This window comes from Leucoraja erinacea, chromosome 1 (assembly GCF_028641065.1).
Source record: "Leucoraja erinacea ecotype New England chromosome 1, Leri_hhj_1, whole genome shotgun sequence".
Taxonomy (NCBI): Eukaryota; Metazoa; Chordata; class Chondrichthyes; order Rajiformes; family Rajidae; genus Leucoraja; species Leucoraja erinaceus.
Genome location: NC_073377.1, coordinates 44,657,409 through 44,681,963, shown reverse-complemented (window position 1 = coordinate 44,681,963; position 24,555 = coordinate 44,657,409). Strand labels below are relative to the sequence as shown.

At 42.6% G+C, this 24,555-nt stretch overlaps 1 protein-coding gene across 1 annotated transcript in view; it reads left to right on the top strand.

The window, feature by feature from the left end:
- The window catches only part of LOC129696183 (potassium/sodium hyperpolarization-activated cyclic nucleotide-gated channel 1-like), a 285,651-nt gene that overhangs the window by 38,292 nt on the left and 222,804 nt on the right, over positions 1-24,555 (top strand). The window contains exon 2 of the mRNA XM_055633797.1: positions 7,565-7,988. Coding sequence (XP_055489772.1) covers positions 7,565-7,988 — 424 coding nt within the window. The remainder of the gene's footprint in view (positions 1-7,564; positions 7,989-24,555) is intronic.

The window sequence follows — 24,555 nt, the reverse complement described above, 5'->3', positions numbered from 1 at the left end:
CTAACTGCCTTTTGAATGCATCCAGTGAATTGGCCTCCACTGCTTTCTGAGGCAGAGAATTCCACAAATTCACAACTCTCTGTGTGAAAACATTTTTCCTCATCTCAGTCCTGAATGGCCTACACATTATTCTTAAACTGTGGCCCCTGGTTCTGGACTCCCCCAACATTAGGAACATGTTTCCAGCATCTTGCCTGTCCAAGCACTTAATAATTGTATATGCTTGGATAGAGTGGATGTAGATGATGTTTCCACCTGTGGGAGAGTCTAGGGCCAGAGGGCAGAGGCACAGAATAAAAGGTATGTTATGAGAGGAGATGGATTTGTTTTTGTAGTCAGAGGGTGGTGAATCTATGGAATTCATTGCCACAGATAGCTGTGGAGGCCAAGTCAATTGATATTTTTAAGGTGGAGATTGATAGATTCTTGATTAGTACGGGTTTCAGGGATTATGGGGAGGTCAGAAGAATGGGGTTGAGTGGGAAAGATAGATCAGCCATGAATGGTGGAGTAGACTTGATTCCAGCATCTGAAATCCATTGTACCCTTGATGGAGCAATGTGATAATGACCAGGTTATTTGTTTTGCAAATGTCCATTGGGGAATATTTTTGATATTGTCCAAATTGTGATAAAGTCTCTTATTTGTCTTTAACATAATCCTTTTAGGTGTTTTATCTCCACACTGCGCATAATCTTTGGGATTTGTGTCACAAAGATCTGGGAATTTCATGTCAAATCTACAATTAGTACTGTGTGAGCTAAATTGATCATGAGAGAGAAAGCCAGATTTGGTAGGGTCATGCATTAGAATGTGGTACCCTTTATTTTGGGGTCAATTCACAGACATTTGGTCAAGCACTTCTGCCCAAAATCCACAACAGCATAGGTAGCACATTTGTATGGCGGCACAGTGGTGCAGTAGTAGAGCCTCGCAGCGCCAGAGACCTGGGTTTGATCCTGTTCTTGGTGCTGTTCATGTGGAGTTTGCTCCTTCTCCTTGTGATCGTGTGAGTTTCCTCCGGGTGCTCTGGTTTCCTCCCACATAGAAACATAGAATATAGGTGCAGGAGTAGGCCATTCGACCCTTCGAGCCTACACCGCCATTCAATATTACAAAATTCTTAAGGGGTTGGACAGGCTAGATGCAGGAAGATTGCTCCCGATGTTGGGGAAGTCCAGGACAAGGGGTCACAGCTTAAGGATAAGGGGAAAATCCTTTAAAACCGAGATGAGAAGAACTTTTTTCACACAGAGAGTGGTGAATCACTGGAACTCTCTGCCGCAGAGGGTAGTCGAGGCCATTTCATTGGCTATATTTAAGAGGGAGTTAGATGTGGCCCTTGTGGCTAAAGGGATCAGAGGGTATGGAGAGAAGGCAGGTACGGGATACTGAGTTGGATGATCAGCCATGATCATATTGAATGGCAGGTGCAGGCTCGAAGGACCGAATGGCCTACTCCTGCACATAATTTCTATGTTTCTATGTAATATGATCATGGCTGATCATCCAACTCAGTATCCTGTACCTGCCTTCTCTCCATACCCCCTGATCCCTTTAGCCACAAGGGCCACATCTAACTCCCTCTTAAATATAGCCAATCAATTGGCCTCAACTACTTTCTGTGGCAGAGAATTCCACAGATTCCACTCTGTATGGAAAAAAAAAAATCTCATCTCGGTCTGAGGAGGTTTGAGGGGTTTAGAAGTGTTTCGAGGGGTTCAGAGAGGTTTAGAGGAGTTTCGAGGGGATCAAAGGGGTCCAGAGGGGTTTTGAAGTTAGAGGGGTGTAGAGGTGTTCAGAGCAGTTTATGAGGGCTTATAGGGGTTTAGTGGGGTTCAGAGAGGTTTGAAGGGGTGTATAGGTGCTCAGAGTGGTTTAGAAGGGCTCAGATGCGTTCAGATGGGTTTAGAGGGGTTTGGACGGTTTCAGAGGGATTTAGAAGGGTTCAGAGGGGTTTAGAGGGGTTAGAGGGGTATCGAGATGTTCAGAGGGGTTCAGAGGTATTTAGAGGTGTTTAGAAACATAGAAAAAAAGAAACAAAGATGTGCAGGTTTGTAGGGTATTCAACCTCTATAAATTGTCGCTAGTGTAGGGAGTGGATGTTAAAGTTGAATGATATCAAACTAGTGTGAATAGGTGATCGATGGCCCTCCTTCAGACAAATACTCTACCCTTGATACAACACGTTTGTAATTTCCAATGTGCTGCTTTATTTCCTGTGGGTGGCTGAACTAGCAATTATTTATAGTTCGGCGTTAAATGGATAGCTTGTTGGGGCATATCTGACATTACACAAGAGTCAACCTTGTTATGGATCTGGAGTACAGTTCAGCCAGTCCTTATCAATCAAATCTGTTTTTGTGACAATCCGAATCATACCATTACCAGCACTAGCTGCAATATTTATTCAAAAAATTATTAAATTACTTGAATTTAAATTCCCCAGCTGCTATGGTGAGATTCAATCTCATAACATTCGCCATTAAACCTGAAAATGCTGGAACCATTTAACATGCCAGGCAGCATTTCTTTGGAGAGAAACACAACTAACAGTTCAGGTCAAGAATGTCAAGAGTGTTTATTTGTCTTATGTACTGAATACAAACTGGGATAATGAAATTGTTACTTGCTACTGCTTTACAAGAACATTAGATGCCACACAACAGCAATAAATATACAATGTTATCAGTTATTCTTAATACGGTAGACCATAACAGTCCAACAACAAAAATATATAGATCAACTATAGTAGTGCAAAGTAGTATTGACTGAAAAAGGGTCTCGACCCAAAACGTCTCAGGAGATGCTGACCCGCTGAGTTACCCCAGCATTTTGTGCCCATTCATAGTAGTACAACATCTGTAGTAGTTCAGTGCTGAGGTAGGGTTGTGGTTAGGGTTGTGAAGGTTAATTTAAGATGAGATTCTTGAACCTGGAGATAACTCTTCTCAGGCTCCAGTACCACTTTTTTGATGGTAGCATCTTGAAGAGGGTATGGCAGGGATGGTGAGTGTCTTTGATATTAGCTGCCTTCTTCAGACAGCACTTCCTATAAATCTTTTCAATGTTGGGGAGGTCAGTACGCATGATGGACTGGGCAATGTCTACTACTTTCTGTAGCCTCCTTTAGCATGTGAATCACTGAACTAGGTTGTGATACAACTAGTCAGTATGCTTTCCACCATACCCTTGCAAAGGTACAATAGGTTATTCCACAACATACCAAAACTTCTGAAGAAGTAGAAACATTGATGAGCTTATTTTGTGATTGCATCAATGTCTTGGGTTCAGAACAGATCATTAGAGATGTGTATGCCCAGGAACCTGAAGCTGTTGACTCTTTCTACCGCCATTCAACCATTGAAGATGCTGGCCCTCAGCTTTCCATTCATGAAACCTGGAACATTTTGAGTTAAATCAAACCTGTTTTAAGTTGTGGAAAATGAAGTGATATGGAATGAAAGAAGGAAATGTCTTTGATTGGGTGAAGAGAGAGCAAATGACAGAAAGTGGGACTGTAAATTGGAGCAGTTTAGTCGGGAGAAAATGCAAGTAGAGGGAAATACATATATAGGACACGGAACAGTACAGCACATGAAAAGGCCACTCGACCTTCAATGTCTGTGTCAAAGATGATGTCAGGTTAAACTGAAGATGATGTCAGAGAGAAAAGAGAATCAATGCTGGAAATGAAGCAAATACTGCACCTGCTGGAAATATGAAATGATAGAAATGCTGCCAATACTTGGCAGGTCAGGCAACATCTATAGAGAGAGGAAATTGAACTAATGTTGCCGATAACCTTTCATTAGAAAAGACCAGCTCCAAATATTTGAGTTATTTCTAGAAGTCCGAGTAATCTTGTACATTATTTTTTGATTTCACTCCCTTTGCCTTTGGCCTCTTGCACTGTTCCAATAAATCAGAACAAGAACTTAAGGAAGAACATCTGAGTTTTGCACTAGGCACTTTACAACCTTCAGGACAATATATTGAAGTCAATATTTTCAGTTAATTGGTCTTTGGAATTTTTATCAGAGTTGGCCAATTTAAATTAAATGTTATCTCCCTGTCATACACACTCTGCTTCTCCGCAGAGACACCACAGAAATCTGCTGAATGTTTCTAATGTTTTCTGTTTTATTTCATTTCTGCAGCATCTGGAGTGGTTTTTTTTGGTTTTCTCATGCTCAGTTAGATGTTTTAACCAAACTGTGTTATCATGCACTAAGAGGATTTTGCACCACTATTGCATTTGCACGTATACCGAGTATTGAGTGTTTCGATGAAGAGTGCGAAGGCAGCCGAGAGGAGGAGCACAATAGCTTTAAAAATAAGCCGTGATTGTCCAAGCATGACTGCTCCTTACGATGCATAATGCTTACCAGCGGAGCGGCCTATTGGGACTGGCTGTGTTTGGAGAGCCTGTGTGTTGCATCTGTGTGCCTAGAATGTGCTGCCGAGGATGGTGGTGGTAGCAAGTGCGAGAATGGCATTTAAGGGATTTTTGCATAGGCCCTTGGTTATGTAGGGAATGGAGGGATATGAATTATTTGCAGGCAAATAACAGTTGGCATCATGTTCGGCATGGAGATTGTGGGCTGAAGGACCTGTTCCTGTGGTGTACTGTTCTATATTCTATGCTGAACAAACCTGAAAGATTGCCCGTCCATTCCCTCAACATATGCTGTCTGACCCGTTGATTTCCACTAGCACTTTGACTTTTGCTCAAGATTCCATCGTCTGCAGTTTCTTGTGTCTCCATTTGAATCATAATTAGACGCGGGCGAGGTGCCGGATGAGTGGATGGCTAATGTTGTGCCTCTATTTAAGAAGGTTTGCAAACAAAACCTGGGAACTAGTAAACCTTTCATCTATGGTAATAAAGTTACTGGAAGGGAATCTGAGGGATATGCATTAATTTTGGAAAGACAGGTTTTGCTTAAGGAGAGTTAGCATGGGTAGGTACTTACAAGGTTGTACTGTATCTTATGAATTTGATTAATTATTATGAAAAAATAACAAGATGTTTGACGAGGACATGGCTGTAGTTGTCTATGCAAACTTCAGTGAGGCATTTGATACGGTTCTGCATAGTCATCTGCTCTGGAAGGGTAGATCACCTGGGATCCAGGAAAAGCTAGCTGACTGGATAATAAATTGACCTCATGCCAGGAAGCAGAGGGTGCTGGTGGAAACACGAAAGGACACAAATAGACAATAGACAATAGGTGCAGGAGTAGGCCATTCGGCCCTTCGAGCCAGCACCGCCATTCAATGTGATTATGGCTGATCATCCACAATCAGTACCCCGTTCCTGCCTTCTCCCCATATCCCCTGACTCCACTATTTTTAAGAGCCCTATCTAGATCTCTCTTGAAAGCATCCAGAGAACCTGCCTCCACCCCCCTCTGAGGCAGAGAATTCCACAGACTCACCACTCTCTGTGAGAAAAAGTGTTTCCTCGTCTCCGTTCTAAATGGCTTACTCCTTATTCTTAAACTGTGGTCCCTGGTTCTGGACTCCCCCAACATCGGGAACATGTTTCCTGCCTCTAGCGTGTCCAAACTCTTAGCAATCTTATATGTTTCAATTAGATTCCCTCTCATCCTTCTAAGTTCCCGAGTGTACAAGCCCAGCTGCTCCATTCTCTTAACATATGACAGTCCCGCCATCCCGGAAATTAACCTTGTAAACCTACGGGGGGGGGGGATTGAGTGGCAGGCAGGTTAATGAGCATTTACCTAAAACTGGATAATTCAATGTCCATACGATGGGGTTGTTATCCACCAAAGCAGAATGTGAGGTGCTGTTCCTCCAGTTTGCCTGTGGTCTTACTCTGTCAAATGAGGGGGCCCAGGATAGAAAGGTCAGTGTGGGTATGGGAAGAGGAGTTAAAATGATGAGCAACGGGAGATCCAGTAGACCTTGGTCAAGGTCTTTGTTGTTTAACAAGGATGATGCCAGGCCTCAAGGGGAGATAAGCTGGCTAGAACTTTATTCCTAGGCTGAAGAGTGATCTTATGGGTGTCTAAAATCACGAGGGGAATAGATAGGGTGATTGCACAGGGTCTTTTTTTCTCAGCATAGATGAACCAAGAACTAAAGGGCATAGGTTTAAGGTGAGAGACATTAGATTTAATAGGAACCTGAGGGATAACTTTTTCCACACTGAGTACGGTGGGTATATGCAACAGGGAGAAGTTAGGCAGGTATAAAAACAAAATGTAAAATACATTTAGATAGGTACATGCATAAGAAAGGATTAGAGGTATATGGACCAAAGTTGGCCAAATAGGACCATCTCAGATGGGACATCTTGATTGGCATTGATGAGTTGGAGAGTGGGCCTGATTCCGCACTGTATGACTCTAGGTTTGTAACATGGTGTAACTAACTAAATAATGTTTTTCATTACCTCGTATCTAGTTAGTCCTTGGTGTCACATAGCAAAAGCAGATAAAGAAATCATCACGTTCATGATGAGGCCCTAACTCTGAAGAAGAGTCCAGACCTAAAATGGTACCTATCCATCTTCTCCGCTGAATGATCCACTGAGTTACTACAGCACTTTGTGTCCTCACAGTCATGATGTTTATAGGGCATTTTCATATATCATAATGAAGTATCTCCTGAAATACTTCTGTTGAAATCAGAATACTCATTAATTGTTGTTTCCATGAAGAGTATTGACACCAGGATAAAAACCTTCTGTTCATTCTGAGAGAGTGTTTAGAAAGTCTCAATGTTTGATTAGATAGCCCAATATGTTCATTGGTATTTGTAAATATAACAGAATGAAGTGCAATACACGGTGAATTGATTGTAGGAAAATAATTGTTTCATGGAAAAAAACAGTTTACTGGCCATCTGAAAATGTATATCACGTAGCCACAAGTTTTAGTCTCCTGCCCACAGTAAAACCAGCCATATTACCCAGCTGACCAGCTTCAGGTTCTCCCACCTGCACAGTGTAAGATAATATGAAATGCAGATCAGAACTCCATTGTTGATCCCCATTTAGCCACTTGGCAGGAGGAAAACAAAGCACCTTAAATTTGTGCACTTAATTATTATGTATGCCTCCTGTTTGTAAAGAGCAGATGTGAGCAGTCATGTTTTGACACGCATGAGGGAAAATAATAATTATACTAGGCATTGGAGGAATCTTTTGCAATTCATTAGAAAGTACATATGATTTACTTTTTCATCAGAATAACCACAGCTCCAAGAGTACGGTACTCCCTCAGAAAAGCTACGGAGCGTCAGCCAGATAGAAATTTATGTAGTGGATGTATTCCAGAATACATACTTGAATTGCAGTATTTCAAGCTTGAATTATTTCTGATGATGCTACTCTGGGGTAGGTAATATCACCACTGCCATTAGCATGTCCTCGTAAATCTGAAGCTTGATATAAATGCATAGGCATCTTTCGGTGGTGATTCAAGCATTCTGATCTTTCTGTTGTGTGCCTTGAATCTAACCTAATTAGAAATAAATAATAGATACAATTATGGTTACTTCTACTTACTGTGTTCCATTACTCCCTCTTTTCTAGGTTTTACTGGGATTTGGTAATGCTGATGCTTATGGTTGGAAATCTCATCATTATTCCAGTGGGGATCACCTTCTTCACGGAGTCGACATCCACCGTTTGGATTATTTTTAATGTTGCATCTGACACCTTCTTCCTTTTGGACTTGATAGTCAATTTTAGAACTGGAATTGTTGTGGAAGACAATGCTGAAATCATATTGGACCCAAAGGTGATCAAGTGGAAGTACTTGAAGAGCTGGTTTATCCTAGATTTTGTCTCTTCTATACCAGTGGATTATATATTTCTGATTATAGAAAAAGGATTTGATTCTGATGTTTACAAGACAGCTAGAGCACTGAGAATTGTGAGGTTTACCAAAATTCTCAGTCTCTTACGCTTATTACGGCTTTCAAGACTTATTCGATATATACACCAGTGGGAGGAGGTAAAGTACTTCTTTATTAAATCTTGGATCAAATCACAATTTGTAGATATATTGTGAAGATTATGTTTCTGGCTGCAAATATTGTTGACTCAAAGGGGTTTTGATTTGACATTAAGTCAAGGTATAGACAAAACGTTGCATGTTGTACTCGTGGGACTAGTGAAGAATCCTCCTTATGAGGGTGGTCACAAATAGTTTTGATTGCTGTGGTGTATCTCATCCAAGTCGGAGCTTAAAATATTCACAGGAGCCAATGGAAATGGACAAACATTTACAGCTTTGTTTGAAAGGACTCCTTTTAATATTATCTTAGAGCCAGTTATCCCAATGCCTGAATGAAATTTTGACACTGGGGGGTGTTGAACTCCCAGTGTGTGTAAGCTTATAACACAATTCCTGCAGCAAGTCAGAGTATAATGGGGAGTTGGAAGCATGGGATCTTACATTGAGATGTGGAATATTATTTGATTGAACAAACTCCCCACGGACAACAAATACAGTGGTGAATAGCACTGTTTGCTTGGCACCACTTTAAGAAAGTATTGTATTTAATACTTAGCAACACCATTTGTCATTTTTAATACGATTGGGTTACATAGTATTTACATAACATTTTTTAAAATCTTGATTTTATTCCTGAAGGTCCCTTATGTAACAGCTTCTAAAGATTTCTCAATTTATGCTATTTCAGTCCAGTTCTCAGGTGGATGTGTTTCATTTTGTGCCTCAATTCAATGATAATAGCAATTAATTTAAGAATTTATGCAGAGAGATAATAAGGGATATACATCAAACTAGTTCAAGAGGGACGTTTCTTCAAGGAGCAGATTAAAACGTATGGCTAATAGCTGAAATTATCTTTCTAATTTTGCATGGTGCTTATTATTTTTGAAAGTGCTTTGGTTGTTGCTTAATTGGTATGAAAGTTACCAATTTCTAATGTACTAAATATGGTTTAACTAAAACATTCATACACATTGTTCATTATCTAATAACATAAAGACTTACTGCTCTTCACATTCTCATCAGTTGATGTTCATTAATTTTACTCCAGCGTACTTCAGGTGACACAACACCTGGCCGTGGAGTCATAGAGTCAAAACAATGTGGGGAAAGGCCCAAACTGACCAACATGTCCCATCTACACTACTCACTAGACCTCCTAACAATGTTTGTCCTTGGCTACAACTGTATAATTTAGTAGTCAGGGAAAGCCTAAGGCAGATTATGTGAGATGTAAATGGAACAACTTATCAGAGGAAGGTGTTCAAGAAGGAACTGCAGATGCTGGAAGATCGAAGGTACACAAAAATGCTGGAGAAACTCAGCAGGTGCAGCAGCATGTATGGAGCGAAGGAAATAGGCGACGTTTCGGGCAGAAACCCTTCTTCAGACTTTCAAACTTATCAGAGGAAATAGTTGGGGCAGATGCAGTAACAGCATTTAAAAGACATTTAGATAAGTACTTGCATGCAAAAATATCTAGAGGGATTATGGGCCAAACCCAGGTAAATAGAAGAATTTAAATTGGAATGTCAGTCGGCATGGACAAGTTAGACCGATGTGCCTATTTCTGTGTTGTATGTCTGTATGACAGAATATTACTGCAAATAGCAGAAAGTACGTTTCCGAGAAAATTATGTTAACAATTAAATGTCAATTATGTCAATTGCTATGCCAAATCTTGACAAATCGGTCATTTCAATGAATGTATGAAGGCTGATTGATACTTGAATCAATGAAACTGCATGTGTCAATGGTCATGTGAATAGTCCTGTACTATCATTGCACTGTTGGTCACTACGCAGAATGTGAAATCACTTTTTCAAACACTTGGGACTATTAGTGACCTGAAACACAGAGAAGAACTGGATAAAAATTCATTTGATTAAATCTTTGCTTCCTCCATGCATCCTTGACATTTTTTTGAGTTTTACCCATTGGGTGCATCTTAACAGTAAGTAAGTCCAGGTCCATTATTACCATTGTAATAAGTTTTAAAGCATGTTCCAACTGAAAACCTGTGTCTTTATCAATAACATCTGTATTTTTAGACATGAGTTATGCTTCCAGTGTGATAGTTGTCATGTTGATGCACTCTTGGTATCAATTTTCTGTATCCCAGACCTACAAGATAAGTGACTAGTCCTAATAGGGTACTATGTTGAAGTCTCACAAATGAGAAAGACAAAAGCCTAACACACCACCAGATCACTTGATGCCATTGAAACTCACTCACCCCCCTCCCCCCGCACTCGTGTAAATCCGCATAGTCAACTCGCCATCGATCTACGGTTGTTGGCCTACATGAATTCAAATAGAACCTTAAAATTATCATCCGTATGTTCAGATCCTTTAATGGCTGCCGATCCCTGACTTTATGATGTCCTCCAGTCCCTACAGCCATTTGGGACCTTGTCCGGTCTGAACATCTCATCAGTGATGGTTGCACATTCTGCTGCACAAAACATTATGTTGTGGAATTCCCTTCTTTCGACATCTCCACCTCCCAGTTTGCCTTTAAATATTGCTTAAATTCCATCTCTGAGCAAATAAATCTTTACTCATCAGTCGTAATATTTTCTTCCTTGGGTCATTGCATGCTTTGTCCCCTTGTGTACCTTGTTTACATGCTTTTCACTGTGAAGGTTATTCACCTAATGGTCCTTTTGTTGGCAGTGAGCACTTGAAATTCAGACCAAGTCTTGAATTTTCAGCTGTATCATTGACCAACCTTTCCTGGGTAGCTTTTCCGGCGCTGGATCTGTTTCTGGAATTTTCCATGAAAGTGATGGTAGATGCTGAATAGAATCCATTTATATTTGGACAGGCGTAGTAGTCAAATGAAATATTAATGATGGAAAGATGTGTAATAAATGTATTTTCCAGTATTAATATCTTAGTATATGTGGATCAGGAAGAGGGTGAATGTTAGGTCAGTTTACCTCTGGTATAAGTACCAGAGGAAATACAATGAAGGAATTGAGTAACAGGCCATTCTGTTTGTTAAATATGGAACAAGATCAGAAAATTCTGGTGGTGTTGCAGTGAGACTGAAGAAGTGTAGATAACCAAAATCCTTATAAAGGAGAGGTGAACATTTTTTTTTTAATGTTGTATAATGCCGTTGTATAGATACCTATAGAACTTCTCCTTGATTAATGCACAATCTTAAATTCCATTGGCATCTTCACAGCAAATAAAGCAGTTTAAACCTGAATGCAGCAAGATCTACACAACATTCAGCCTTGAGCTGATAAGTTGCAGAGGACATTCGAGCCACAAAAGGCGCGTAATGACTATCACCCACACGAGAGAGTCTGACCACCTAATCTTGACTTTCAATGTTATTGCCATTACTGAATAACCCACAAAGTTGGAAATTGCTAGAGTAACTCAGCGGGTCAGGCAGCATCTCTGGAGAAAATATATTTTGGTTCGAGACCCTTCTTCAGACTGAGGTTCTTCAGACTTATTCTTCCTCTTCTTCCTCTTCTTTCTCTTCTTCATCTCTTCCTCTTCCTCTTCTTCCTCTTCCTTTTCCTCTTCCTCTTGAAACATAAAACAAAGGAATAGTTGGATCTCAAGCTGGGTGTTGAGCAGCCAGGTTGTTGTCTCTGCGTTCTTCAGACTGATGAAGGGTCTCGACAAGAAACGCGTGTCAGAAGAAAGGTGTCGATCTGAAACTATTCCTATTCACCTGAGATGCTGCCTGATCTGCTGAGTTACTCTAGCATTTTGTGTCTATCTTTGGTGTAAACCAGCATCTGCAGTTCCTTCCTACACATTGAATAACCCACCATGTCTCGGCACTATAGCTGAGGAAGGATGTGCTAGCTCTGGAGAGGGTCCAGAGGAGGTTTGCAAGGATGATCCCAGGAATGAATGCGTTAACATATGATGAGCTTTTGATGGCACTGGGCCTGTAACGGCTGGATTTTAGAAGAATGAGGGGGATCTCATTGCAACGTACAGAATATTAAAAGTCTTGGATAGAGTGGACGTGGAGAGGATGTTTCCACTAGTGGGAGACTAATGGGAGACATAACCTCAGAATTAAAGTGTGTTCTTTTAAGAAGGAGATGAGGTGGAATTTCTTTAGTCAGTTTTGAATCTGTGGAATTCTTTTCTACAGCAGGCTGTGGAGGCCAAGTCAATGGGCATTTTTAAGGCAGAGATAGATAGAGTCTTGATTAGTTTGGGTATCAGGGGTTATGGGGAGAAGGCAAGAGAATGGAGTTAGGAGGGATAAATAGATCAGCCATGATTGAATGGCGAAGTAGACTCGATGGGCTAATTCTGCTCCTATCACATGACCTTATGACCATCAACATCCTTGGGATCACCATTAAATCAGCTGGTCCATTGCAAAAGCCTCTTAAATATTGTGGCTACAAGATCAGTTCAGAGGCTGGGAAACCTGTAGTTTGCAAAAGATAAAGAGCTGGAGTAACTCACCAGGACAAGTAACATCTGCGGTGGGAATGGACAGGTGACGTTTTGGGTCAGGATTCACCTGACATCCATTTCCTGCAAGGCACAGAGTGCTGTAACACTCTGCAATGGATTGAATGAGTGCAGTTTCAACAACTCTCAGGTAGCTGAACACCATCCTGGATAAAACTTCCTTAAGTGATGCCTTTTCAATGTTCCTGAATATTCACTCCCTCCACCACGTGCAACAATGGCTACATCAATCACACAGACTGCTTAAAAAGCACCTCCCAAACACATGACATCTTTCACTAAGAAGGACAAAGGCAGGAGGCATTTGAGAACACTATTTACAGGTGCCTTTTCACACTATTCTCATTTGGAAACATCACTAGTCCCTCATCATCACTGTGTTTCTATCCTGGAATATTTTCCCAAACAACACTGTGGAACTATCTCTGCTAGAAGGACTGCAGGTAATTTATAATGCTGGTAATCTCCAACTCTGAGCATATACCACTCAGCTCTGGGAGACGCAGCATCAGCCCAGAGCCACAACCTGAAGGCCTATGGAATCAAAATAGCAATGATTTACTTTTTTTTTTTAAAGCACGTACTATTTACAGTTCAAGTAAGTGGTTCATCACCACCTTCTCAAGGGCAATTAAGTGATGGGCAATAAAAGCTTCCATTATCTAAATGGTCATGGGCTTGGCAGCGGCTCAACTGAGAATCAGTGAAAAGAAGCATCTGCCCAATGCTTCATGTGCAGTCCTGCTGAGGACAGGAAGGAGACCACAGGTAATGAAGAAATTGTGCTCAGGGCACAATTGTGCTCATAGCATTCCTTCCCAATTTTGGTATCACTACTTTGAATTTATATCATTCAAGATGTGGCAATGTCAAGCACAGTAATTTGTTCTACCTTGCTGATTTAATTATGTGTAGGATAGGACAGGTTTGGAGGGATATGGACCAAACGCAGGCAGGTGGGACGTGTAGCTGGGACATTTTGGCCGGTATGGGCAAGTTGGGCCAAAGGGCCTGTTTCCACACTGTATCATTCTGTGATTCTATGACTCTATATGCTTTAAATAAAAAAAACATCAATACTACTTTGATTCCATGGGACTTCAGGCTGTGTCTCTGGGCTGATACTGCATCTCCCAGAGCTGAGTCTTGTACGTTCAGAGTTGGAGATTGCCAGCATTATAATTCATTGCATCACAATCTCTCACTTCTTCTGCCGTATGTCTTTTAGACCTGCAGCTCCGCGGAGGCGAGCGAGGCCAACGTGTCATCGTCTAGGTCAATCAGACCTCGTTCACCATTCGGTGGCCGGTGTTTGGGGCAACTGGTGACTATGTGCTCCACTGTCTGTGTTGGGTCCCCACACTCGCAGGAAGTGCTGTCCACGAGGCCCCACCTCTTCATCGCTACTCCATAGTGTCCGACGCCTGTTCTCAAGTGGTTGAGGGTTATCTACTACTTTCGGGGCAGGTCCTGGCCAGGGACGTCCATGGCGTCATTGATGTAATGGTGTAGCCTAGATGGTTCCGCTGACTTCCACTGGTCTCTCCATCTTGTCTTGACCCAGGCGGCCTTGGAGGCATCAGCCGGTGTTGTGCAGAGCAGCTCTTGGGCTTGCGTGGCAAAGGGGCGCCGTGAATTGAGGCGCACTTCTCGCGGTGTCTCTGTGATGATCTGATGGAGGAGGTGGGATTCACTGGTCTGTGCCTTTCGAGAGAGGGCCAGCGTGGCTGCGTCTCGTCTGATGTTGGCCGGCGCGATTCCAGCGAGGACGGGCAGATGATTTACTGGGGTGGCTCGTAGGCATCCGGAGACAGTCCACAGGGCGCTGTTGAGGGCAGCATCCAGCTTCTTGGCGTAAGGGCTACGGCACCAGACCGGGGTGCAGTACTCGGTGGCTGAGAACACCAGGGCCACTGTGGACATGTGCAGGGGAGACAAAGACAGCCTCTACGCGGCCTCCTCCACGCGTAGCTTACAGGCTCATAAACCCACAAAGGGAAACCAATGTCTTTACCGCGTCTACAGACCGCTAAAAGCCATGCCTCCCCAGGCCAGGCACCACCTTTAAATTCCGCCAACTGTCGAGGTTTATTGCTACTGCAGCTCAATGTTGAAGGCCTTACCACCGCCAAGCTCAACGTCATCGAACAGATTGCCATCAAAAACAATCTCTCACGCACCTGCAACACACATGGAAGGTGCCTCCTAAATGCAGCTCCTTTTGTTCCTTTTGCGGATACTGATGCGTGCTTTGCTACCCTCAGGGTGAGCCAAAGCACGCCAATGCCTCTCCTTAATCAGAATGCTTAGGAAATTTGGCATGTCCCCAGCACCTCTCATCAGCTTCTACAGATGCAGGTCTACAGGTAAATGGTAGGGAAATGAAGAATACAGTTGAACAGAGGGATCTGGGTATAACCGTGCATAGTTCCTTGAAGGTGGAATCTCATATAGATAGGGTGGTAAAGAAAGCTTTTGGTATGCTAGCCTTTATAAATCAGAGCATTGAGTATAGAAGCTGGGATGTAATGTTAAAATTGTACAAAGCATTGGTGAGACCAATCTGGAGTATGGTGTACAATTTTGGTCGCCCAATTATAGGAAGGATGTCAACAAAATAGAGAGTACAGAGGAGATTTACTAGAATGTTGCCTGGGTTTCAACAACTAAGTTACAGAGACAGGTTGAATAAATTAGGTCTTTATTCTCTGGAGCGCAGAAGGTTAAGGGGGGACTTGATAGAGGTCTTTAAAATGATGAGAGGGATAGACAGAGTTGATGTGGACAAGCTTTTCCTTTGAGAATAGGGAAGATTCAAACAAGAGGACATGACTTCAGAATTAAGGGACAGAAGTTTAGGGGTAATATGAGGGGGAACTTCTTTACGCAGAGAGTGGTAGCGGTGTGGAATGAGCTCCCAGTGGAAGTGGTGGAGGCAGGTTCATTGGTATCATTTAAAAATAAATTGGATAGGCATATGGATGAGAAGGGAATAGAGGGTTATGGTATGAGTGCAGGCAGGTGGGACTAAGGGGAAAAAAATTTGTTCGGCATGGACTTGTAGGGCCGAGATGGCCTGTTTCCATGCTGTAATTGTTATATGGTTATGCTTGAGGAGATTTTGTAGTGTAGCAGACGCTTCAAATTAGGAATAACTTGAGAAATGCCTACTTTGAAGAAGTTCTCCTCTCTCCGATGAGAGATCTGCAACGTCCACTCTTGCTGCTCCCCCTCTATGACTCCTCCTGCTCTCTGGCTCTATGACCACGTTTCAACCCGGACTCGCTTTCTATATGTTTCGTTGTCGCCTTCTCCTAGCGAACAATGATCTATTCTATATTTTCCTTGAACTTCACCCCCTTTGAGGTCTCGTTTTCACAACTTACACTTTTTTATCTCCGTGTTTCCCTCTCCCCTGTTTCTCAGTCTGAGGAAATGGGGTCTCGACCCGAAATGTCACCCATTCCTTCTAACCAAAGCTCTGCATATTCCCAGCACGTGGACCCAACATGAAGATTTTAGATCTTTAAGGTATAGTAAAGATCAACAAGTTGGTTGGAAGTAGGATTCTCACCCAAAAGATCATCTATCCAGGTTCTCCAGAGATGCTGCCTGACCCATTGAGTTATTCCAGCACTTTGAATCTTTTCTTTAATGGATTGGTACATGTCCACAAAAATACGAAGGCAATTTAATATTTTTCTCTTGAACTTTCCCCTTACAAAACCATTCCAGCAAACTCAATGCAAACTGGACATTTGCATGTGTCGCGAGGGAAAGACATGTTCAATTTAAAGCTGAATACAGCCACACTTGTGCCGGTGATAATTCTGGCTCCCAGGGTTTGACTGATTTCCCAGCTCTTAGGTGCAGGTGAATGACAAATTCGAGGCATTGGTCTGATGATGTAGTGTGAATAATTCAGGGCATGATGCCACTCTAAAATGAAACAATTCAGTCAGCACATGTTGGTTCGTGAAATTGGTTTAAATGAGCAGTAGAGTTGAAATAAAACAGTTCCATTGCTGTGGGCCAGGAGTCTCCTGGTTGAGCATGACAGCCTGATGTGGACAACTGCTTGGACTGAATAAGTGAGGAGATTCCGTCCCCGTCCACAACAGTTTACAAACTGTGTAGCAGCTATTCTGCGTGTCTCCTCAGTGGCTAGAACTTAAATTGAAACTAACAGATGGCAAATCAAAAAGAAAATCGACAGTAAAATTGGAAATCTGAAATAAAACACAGATTTCTGGAAATACTCTAGAGATCAGGCAGCATCACTGAGGAGAGGGACAGTTTATCTTTGCATCTGAATGCATTGGCAGGCTTTCCTGTCGATTTTGATGTTACCAGAATGCAAAAAAAACATAATTTAGCTCAATATTTTCCAATTATGTCAAGCGAGACATGACGACCTGCCAAGTATTTCCATTATTTTCTGCTTTTTCATTTTGAAGGAAAATTATGCTGCTTGAATTTGGTTTATGTACTTCTAAATATCTTTTTGGCGATGAGTCATTGCTTTGAAGATATATGCCTGTACCTATGCTTATATCTGGTACAGTAATAGTAGAATGGAATTGGCAACCGTAATTGGATGTAGATGATTGATTAACGTGGAGTAAAATGACTCGGGCAATTGGAGAGACTTCAACATTGTAGACTCCTGAAGCTCACAAACCAGCATTGCTCTTAATATTGAAGGGACCAAGAACATGTCAAGGAAACTTGAACATTCCCTTGAACTCTCTTCCATCGTTTGAAGTTTTGAGAAGTCTATTGAAATCACTATGTTGTGAGAGAAGGGCAAGTATGTTTTCTGCTAAATAATATAACTGAATAAACTAAATATAACAATTCAGCACAGATGCCCTTGATGTTCACTCATGGGATTTAAAGAAAAATGCTGCTGTGCTGCCAACTCACATCCCCACTACCTGCGTTCAGTCCTGACGTTGGATACAGTTTGTGCAGAGTTTGCATGTTCTTTCTGTGACTGCACATGTTCCTTCTCAAAGGTATACTGGGCTAATTGAATTCTGTAAATCACCCTTCGTGTCGGCTGATGCGCTACAATGCTGAGAACCACATCTGTACTCTGTATCTTCTCCTTTGTTCTAACTATTATAAGTATTTGATTTTATTGTATTTATATATTATAGACCTGATCTGTTTGGATAGTATACAAAACAAAGCTTCTCGCTGTACCTTGGTATGCACAACAATAACAAACACAAACCCAAATGTTTTCACGCAGAGAGTGGTGAATCTCTGGAACTCTCTGCCACAGAGGGTAGTTGAGGCCAGTTCATTGGCTATATTTAAGAGGGAGTTAGATGTGGCCCTTGTGGCCAAGGGGATCAGAGGGTATGGAGAGAAGGCAGGTACAGGATACTGAGTTGATGATCAGCCATGATCATATTGAATGGCGGTGCAGGCTCGAAGGGCCGAATGGCCTACTCCTGCACCTAATTTCTATGTTTCTATGTAAAGTGTAGGTGGGGGAATGGAACTAATGTGATTGCTCCATTAGGAGCCAAATGACCTCCTTCTGTGTCATAATAAGTAAAGGGAAATTGGGCAGGGACGTGAAATCAATATACAACATCCTTTTTTCATCTGTCAATTAAAATCCATCTTGACTCACTTCAACCAACTGTGTTGACCATCCAGCTGGAATAACATTTTTTTTTGTATTCTGTGATGGCTCAAAAATTCTAAAGCAGCTTTATTTGAAACATGGAAAATAAACAGATGTCCCCTTGACCAAGATACTGTACTTTGTACATTTTGGCATCTATGTTCTAAATTTAGCTTAAATCAGCTTTAGGGTATTCATTCGACACTGCAGGTCAACAGATTAATGAATATGCCACAGATATCCCAGAGCTTTATTTTGTAGCTTTATGTCCTTGGCTTTAATCTCATTTCTTCTGGTGTTGAAAATTCACTGGTGTCTCCATATGTGATACTTGCCACTAACGTTGTTTTAAATTTATCCTAAATAATCCTAAATCCTATGCTTTACTATACCACCGGAACCCGAGTCAAACAGCATGGAAATGGGCACTTCAGCCCATCAAGTTTATGTCCACCATCAGCCAACTATTTATATTAATCGTACAATAATCTCTTCCACCACCTTCTTCCCCTTATTCCAGATAACTCTCCCCAGATTCTATCAGTCACCAATGCACTATGTGTCTTCAAAGGTCCAACTTTGGTCTTAACTATTTTTTTCCTCTTCACATACCTAAAGAAGCTTTTACTATCCTGCTTTATATTCTTGGCGAGCTTACCTTCGTACCTCATCTTTTCTCCCCGTATTGTCTTTTTGGTTATCTTCTGTTGTTCTTTAATCATTACCCAATCCTCTTACTCCCCGCTCATCTTTGCTACCTTGTACTTCTTCGCTTTAATTTTTATACTGCCCTGACGTCTCTTGTACGCCATGGTCGCCCCTTTCTCCCATTGGAATCTTTCTGCCTCCTAGGAATGAACTAATCCTGCACCTTCTGTATTATTCCTAGAAATACCTGCCATTTTTGTTCTACTGTCATCCCTGCTAGTGTATCTTTCCAGTCAACTTTGGCCAGCTCCTCCCTCATGGCCCCATAGTTTCCTTTATTCAAATGTAACACTGATACCACCGATCTACCCTTCTCCCTCTCCAATTGTAGATTAAACCTGACCATGTTATGGTCACTGCCTCCTAATGGTTCATTAACCTCGAGGTCCTTTTATCAAATCCGGTTCATTACATAACACTGAATCCAGAATTGCTTTCTCCCTGGTAGGCTCCAATACAAGCTGTTCTAAGAATCCATCACGAAAGCACTCTACAAAGTGCCTTTCTTGGGGTCCAGTACCAACCTGATTTTCCCAATCTACCCGCATGTTGAAATCTCCCTTTACACCACAGCATTACTTTTACTACAAGTCAATTTTAACTCCCGATTCAACTTGCTCCCCATATCCAGGCTACTGGTTGGATTAGTCCCATTAGGGTCTTTTTACCCTTAAAATTCCTTAGTTCTATCCATACTGACTCCACATCTCCTGTTTCAATGTCACCCCTTGCAAAGGACTGAGTTTCATTCCTTACCAACAGAGCAACCCGTTCTGCCCACCTGTCTGTCTTTTCGATAGGAGGTATACCCTTGAATATTCAGTTCCCAGCCCTGGCCCTCTTGCAGCCATATCTCAGTAATTCCCACAACATCGTAGTTGCCTGTTTCTAATTGAGCCTCAAGCTCGTCCACTTTATTCCTTATACTTCGCGCATTCATATACAGCACTTTGACCTCGGTATTCACTTCCCCCCTCGCACCGCTCGCAATTGGCCCTAACCTTACTCTGTTGTCCCTTCTCGAGCTTTCCATCCCATTAATTCGAGAATTGTTTGTAACTTTTCCTGTAGCCTCTTCCCCTTCAACTCCATCTTTATACTCCCAATTTGTCAATCCCTCCCCCCCACTATTTAGTTTAAACCCACACGTATAGTCCTAGCAACCTGCCTGCCAGAATGTCGGTCCAGATTATTAAGGAATTGGACACACTAGAGGCAGGAAACATGTTGCCGATGTTGGGGGAGTGCAGATCCAGGGACAACAGTTTAAGAATAAGGGGAAGCCATTAAGAACGGAGATGAGGAAAAACTTTTCACCCAGAGAGTTGTGAATATGTGGAATTTTCTGAAGGCAGTGGAGACCGATTCTCTGGATGCTTTCAAGAGAGAGTTAGATAGAGCTCTTAAAGATAGCAGAGTCAAGGGATATGGGGAGACGGCAGGATCGGGGTACTGATTGTGGATGATCATCCATGATCACAGCGAATGGCGGTGCTGGCTTGAAGGGCAACTACAATGGCCTACTCCTGCACCTATTGTAAAAAAAAAAATGTCACTCACAATATTCTAAATGCAACCTGACTAGCGTCTTATAGAATCTCAGAAGTACATCCTCGTTTTTGTTTTCTGGTCCTCTTGAAATATATGCTAGCATTGAGCTTGCCTTCCTTACTGCCGATTTTGTGAATATGGTGGTAATCCTTCTCCATGAACTGGTTAACGAAGATGATTGCATGGTGGTCCTTGTTTCCAAGCTATTGACATAGTCATAGAATTAAGCCAGTTGGCCCACGGTGTCTGTGTTTGTTTTCAGGCAAAGTTACCCAAAAAATGGGATTTTCCACATAGGCCCGTGTGTGCTTTACTTCTGCAATATGTTGCAGTCTTGTTGCAGTAATAGGAACTTGAAGCTCCCAACCATTTCACATCAGCACTATTGATGCTGATTTGGACATGTACACCACCATGCTTCCTGAAGTCAAAAACTAGTTTCTTTATCTTGCTGACATTGAGGGAGTGGTTATTGGCCTGACACCATGTCACAAATTCTCTACCCTTCATATGTACTGTCTTGTCATTGTTCATGATTAGGCCCATCACCATGGTGTCATCTGCAAATTTGTAGATGGAATTAGAGCCGAACTTGGCTCTTCAGTCATGAGTGTATAGGTAGTATAGTAGGGGTCTGAGGACGCATCCTTGTGGGACACCAGCGTTGAGAGTTATTGTGAAGGAGGTGATGCGACTTATACTCACTGATTTCTAGGGTCATAAAGTCAAGGATCCCATGACAGCAAGGGGGGGGGGGGGGGGGGGGGGGGGGGGGACTGATTCCTAGATCCTGGAGTTTGCAGATGGTTTTGAATGGGATTATTTTGTTGAAGTTATACCGTCAATATATGGTCAATAAACAGCAGTCAAACAGATTTGTTGTCAAGGTTTTCCAGGGATAATTATAGCACGGAGATGGCAGGGACATGGTGTCTACTGTGGACCTGTTGCGACAGTAAGCAAACTGCAGTGGATCAAGGCTGTCTGGGAGACTGGACCATCACCAGTCTATGCCATCATCAGTCGCTCCAAGCACTTCATGATGGTAGATGTCAGAGCCACTGAATGGTGGTCATTAAGGCACACTGCCTTCTTTTCTTCAGCACTGCAATGATAGCGGTCTTTTTGAAGCAGGTGGGGACCTCAGAAAGGAGTAGTGAGAGGTTTAACATGTCTGCGAATATCTCTGCCAGCTGATCTTTAGAGGTCCTGAGGGTACAGCTAAGGACATGAAGGTCCTAGTGTGGGGGAAGGAGGGGGGAAGGAGGGGGAAGTTGGATGAGTTGTTATGAACAAAATGGAAAATGGATGAGGGTAGTTTTGGAGTGAAAAAAATGTGTTTGTTTGATGGCACAGACTCGGGCTGAAAGGCTTGTTTGCATGCTGTACTTCTCTGTCTATATGGAAAAGAGAAAGTGATTTGGTCAGTGGTATCGCAGAAAGACAGTGATAAAGACATGGAAGGGAAAGAAGTTAAATACAAGTCCCTTAATACCAGAGCAAAAATCACAAAATGCTGGAGTAACTTAGTGGATCAGGTAGCATTTCTGGGGAACATAGATAGGTGATGTTTTGGGTAAGGGACTCTTGGTCAGAGTGAAGAAGGGTTTTGATTTGAAATGTCACCTAACCATGTTCTCCAGAGATGCTGCCTGACCTGCTGAGTTACTCCAGCACTGTGTTTTTGCTTCAGATTCCAACATCTACAACTCTTTGAGTCTCCTGAATACTAAGAATGTGAGGCTAGCCAAACAGTGGTATGCCACTGAGATTCTCATTAGGATTGGCTCCTTAATGGCATGCAAACTGAGCACAATTAACTGGATATTGATATCTGTGATGTTGGGGATTTCAAGTGAAGTTAGATATGATCATTTGTTTGCTGGTTTTGGCTGACGAATTTTGAAACTGCTTCACTGCTAGCTCCTGCACTGTGAAATCAGCAGGTTGGCATATATTTAAAGAGGTGACCATGCCTCATTCACACAGCACATTAGTTGCAGTAAGCGGCTGATCTTCTACATATGTAATCTGCTCTGCAATCTCTCCTTTGGTAATAATAGAACAGGGCTGACAACGTCACAAGTTTTATTCTAACTTTAGATTCTCACTGGCAGTTGAAGGCCAGTTAGCAAGGTACAAGGACCTGTGGTTTATGTGATTTAAGAAAGTGATATAGACTAGTGACATAACGGGCTGACCTATCCCAATACACATATCCTAGCTACCTTCTAGCTACCACATACCACAAAGATGGCGGATGTGCAGGAGTGGGCGCCGTCTGTGTATGGCAGCCTGCCCGCAGTCCGTCTCTTCACCTTTTTTTTATTTTAAGTCCTGTCCAAAATGTTAGTGGAGGTCTTTTATGTGGGGGGTGGCATGGGGAAGGGGGAAACTTTATTTCTTAGTCTCCTAGCTGGTCGGAGAGGCAGCATCCCTCCGAACAGCTTCTTCGTCCCGTCCTCGCGACCTACCATCGAGAATGGAGCGGCGTTTCCTGTCGGGACTGGCCGGGACTACAGCTTCGGTGGTGGCGGCGCAGCGCTGGGATACGAACACGGAGCGGGCGATGCCGTAGCGGGTTGCCATGCGGTAAGCTCCGGAGCGCTGTGGCTGCTGACTCCCAACATCGCGGAGCTGTGGCTGCGGGCATCCGGCCGCGGGCGGCGCTGGATTTGGGGTGCCGCGGATCCAGTGATCGAGTTCGCCGTGGTCGGAGCTCCAACCGGCGCGGCCTGAGGACTTCGAGTGCCCCGGTCTCCGGTCTCCGGGGAGGAGGCAGCCGCTCCAGACTTTCCAAGCCGCTGAGGAATGTATTCACCCGACGCCAGAGTTCCATCTTCACAGCAAGATGGCCCTGAAAATCATCAGACTGGCTGCAAGGCCACAAATGGGCCCCGACCTCGGGTGTTTCACAGAGGAAGAGGACTTAACTTTCTGGTGCCTTTCCCCACAGTGGAAATTTTTGATTCTGCTGTGGGGGGACGTTTGTGTTGAACTCTATAATGTGTTGTGTCCATTTTCTTTGTTTTTTAACCTTTTTCTATGGTTTGTATGGAAACCTATTATTTAATTTATGTAAAGCACTTTGGTGTCAATGCGTGTTGACTTAAAACGTGCTATATCAATAAAACGTACTTACTTACTAACTACTTACATAACGCCACAGGATTAAGAGGCTGTGTTGACTAATCCTCAATTGTGAGTGACTAACAGAAGGTGCAATACTTAAATAGAAAGGACTGAAAGAGCAATTTTCTGATCTAAAGGATTTAAAAAAATGTCTTGCAATCAGTGCGATTGTATTATTGCAATTGAAAGCTGCGCAATCACACCAAAGCATGAGCAAAAAAATATAATTGACGAGCTGGAAAGAGTCCTGCTGTTCAGGACCCCACAAAAAAAATAAATAATATTTCTCCTTGCATTCCTCTTTAGCAAAGTAACCAGCTGATACTGTGTAGAATAGGTGCATCATGGTCTCCAAATGCTGCCGTACATCACGTATCCATGTCCTGCCAGAGATGCTGCCTGACTTGTGGAGTTACCCCAGCACCTTGCGTCTTTTTTAAAGGAACTGTTGCCTGATTTAAGTGTATGCTTTTCTTGTCCAGAAACAGACCTGAGAATACGTAGACCTGACCTGAAGCAGAAACTGAGAAAAGTTGATCTTCTGGAGTGCCAGCCTGTATCACCCACATCAATTATATCCCTCACAAAGTATGTTATTTTTGTTCAACACTGCTTGATTGGAAATAATTTATCTTTTGAGTTGAACATTACTATGACTGTTTTCCAATCAAACAATGGCAGTCTGGAAATCCTGTCCTGTCAGTTGTGGCTGTCCATAATCTGTTTGGCAGTGGCTGTGAATTACTGCATGGTGTTCCCAGCTGGGCCATAGTGACATTGTTAGTTATTTCCAAAACAAGTGAGTTTTAAGAATGTTAGTCAGGTCTTGGGATTCCACTCGGTTTCGTTCAGCGACTTGTTCCTCTTGGGCCTCCATCAATTACTCTTGGTCCGAAGATTCCCATTCTCCAAACTTTGACAACTAAGCAAAATAGAGGGTCCCAAGTCCCTAACTCTTCACAAAACCCACATCTCTAGACAGCTTCCGCCCCACTCACTCTGCTCCTCCTGGTTGAATTAATGATGTTCGGTCAGCCACCAGCCAAGCTGTTATTAGTCCACAGGTTC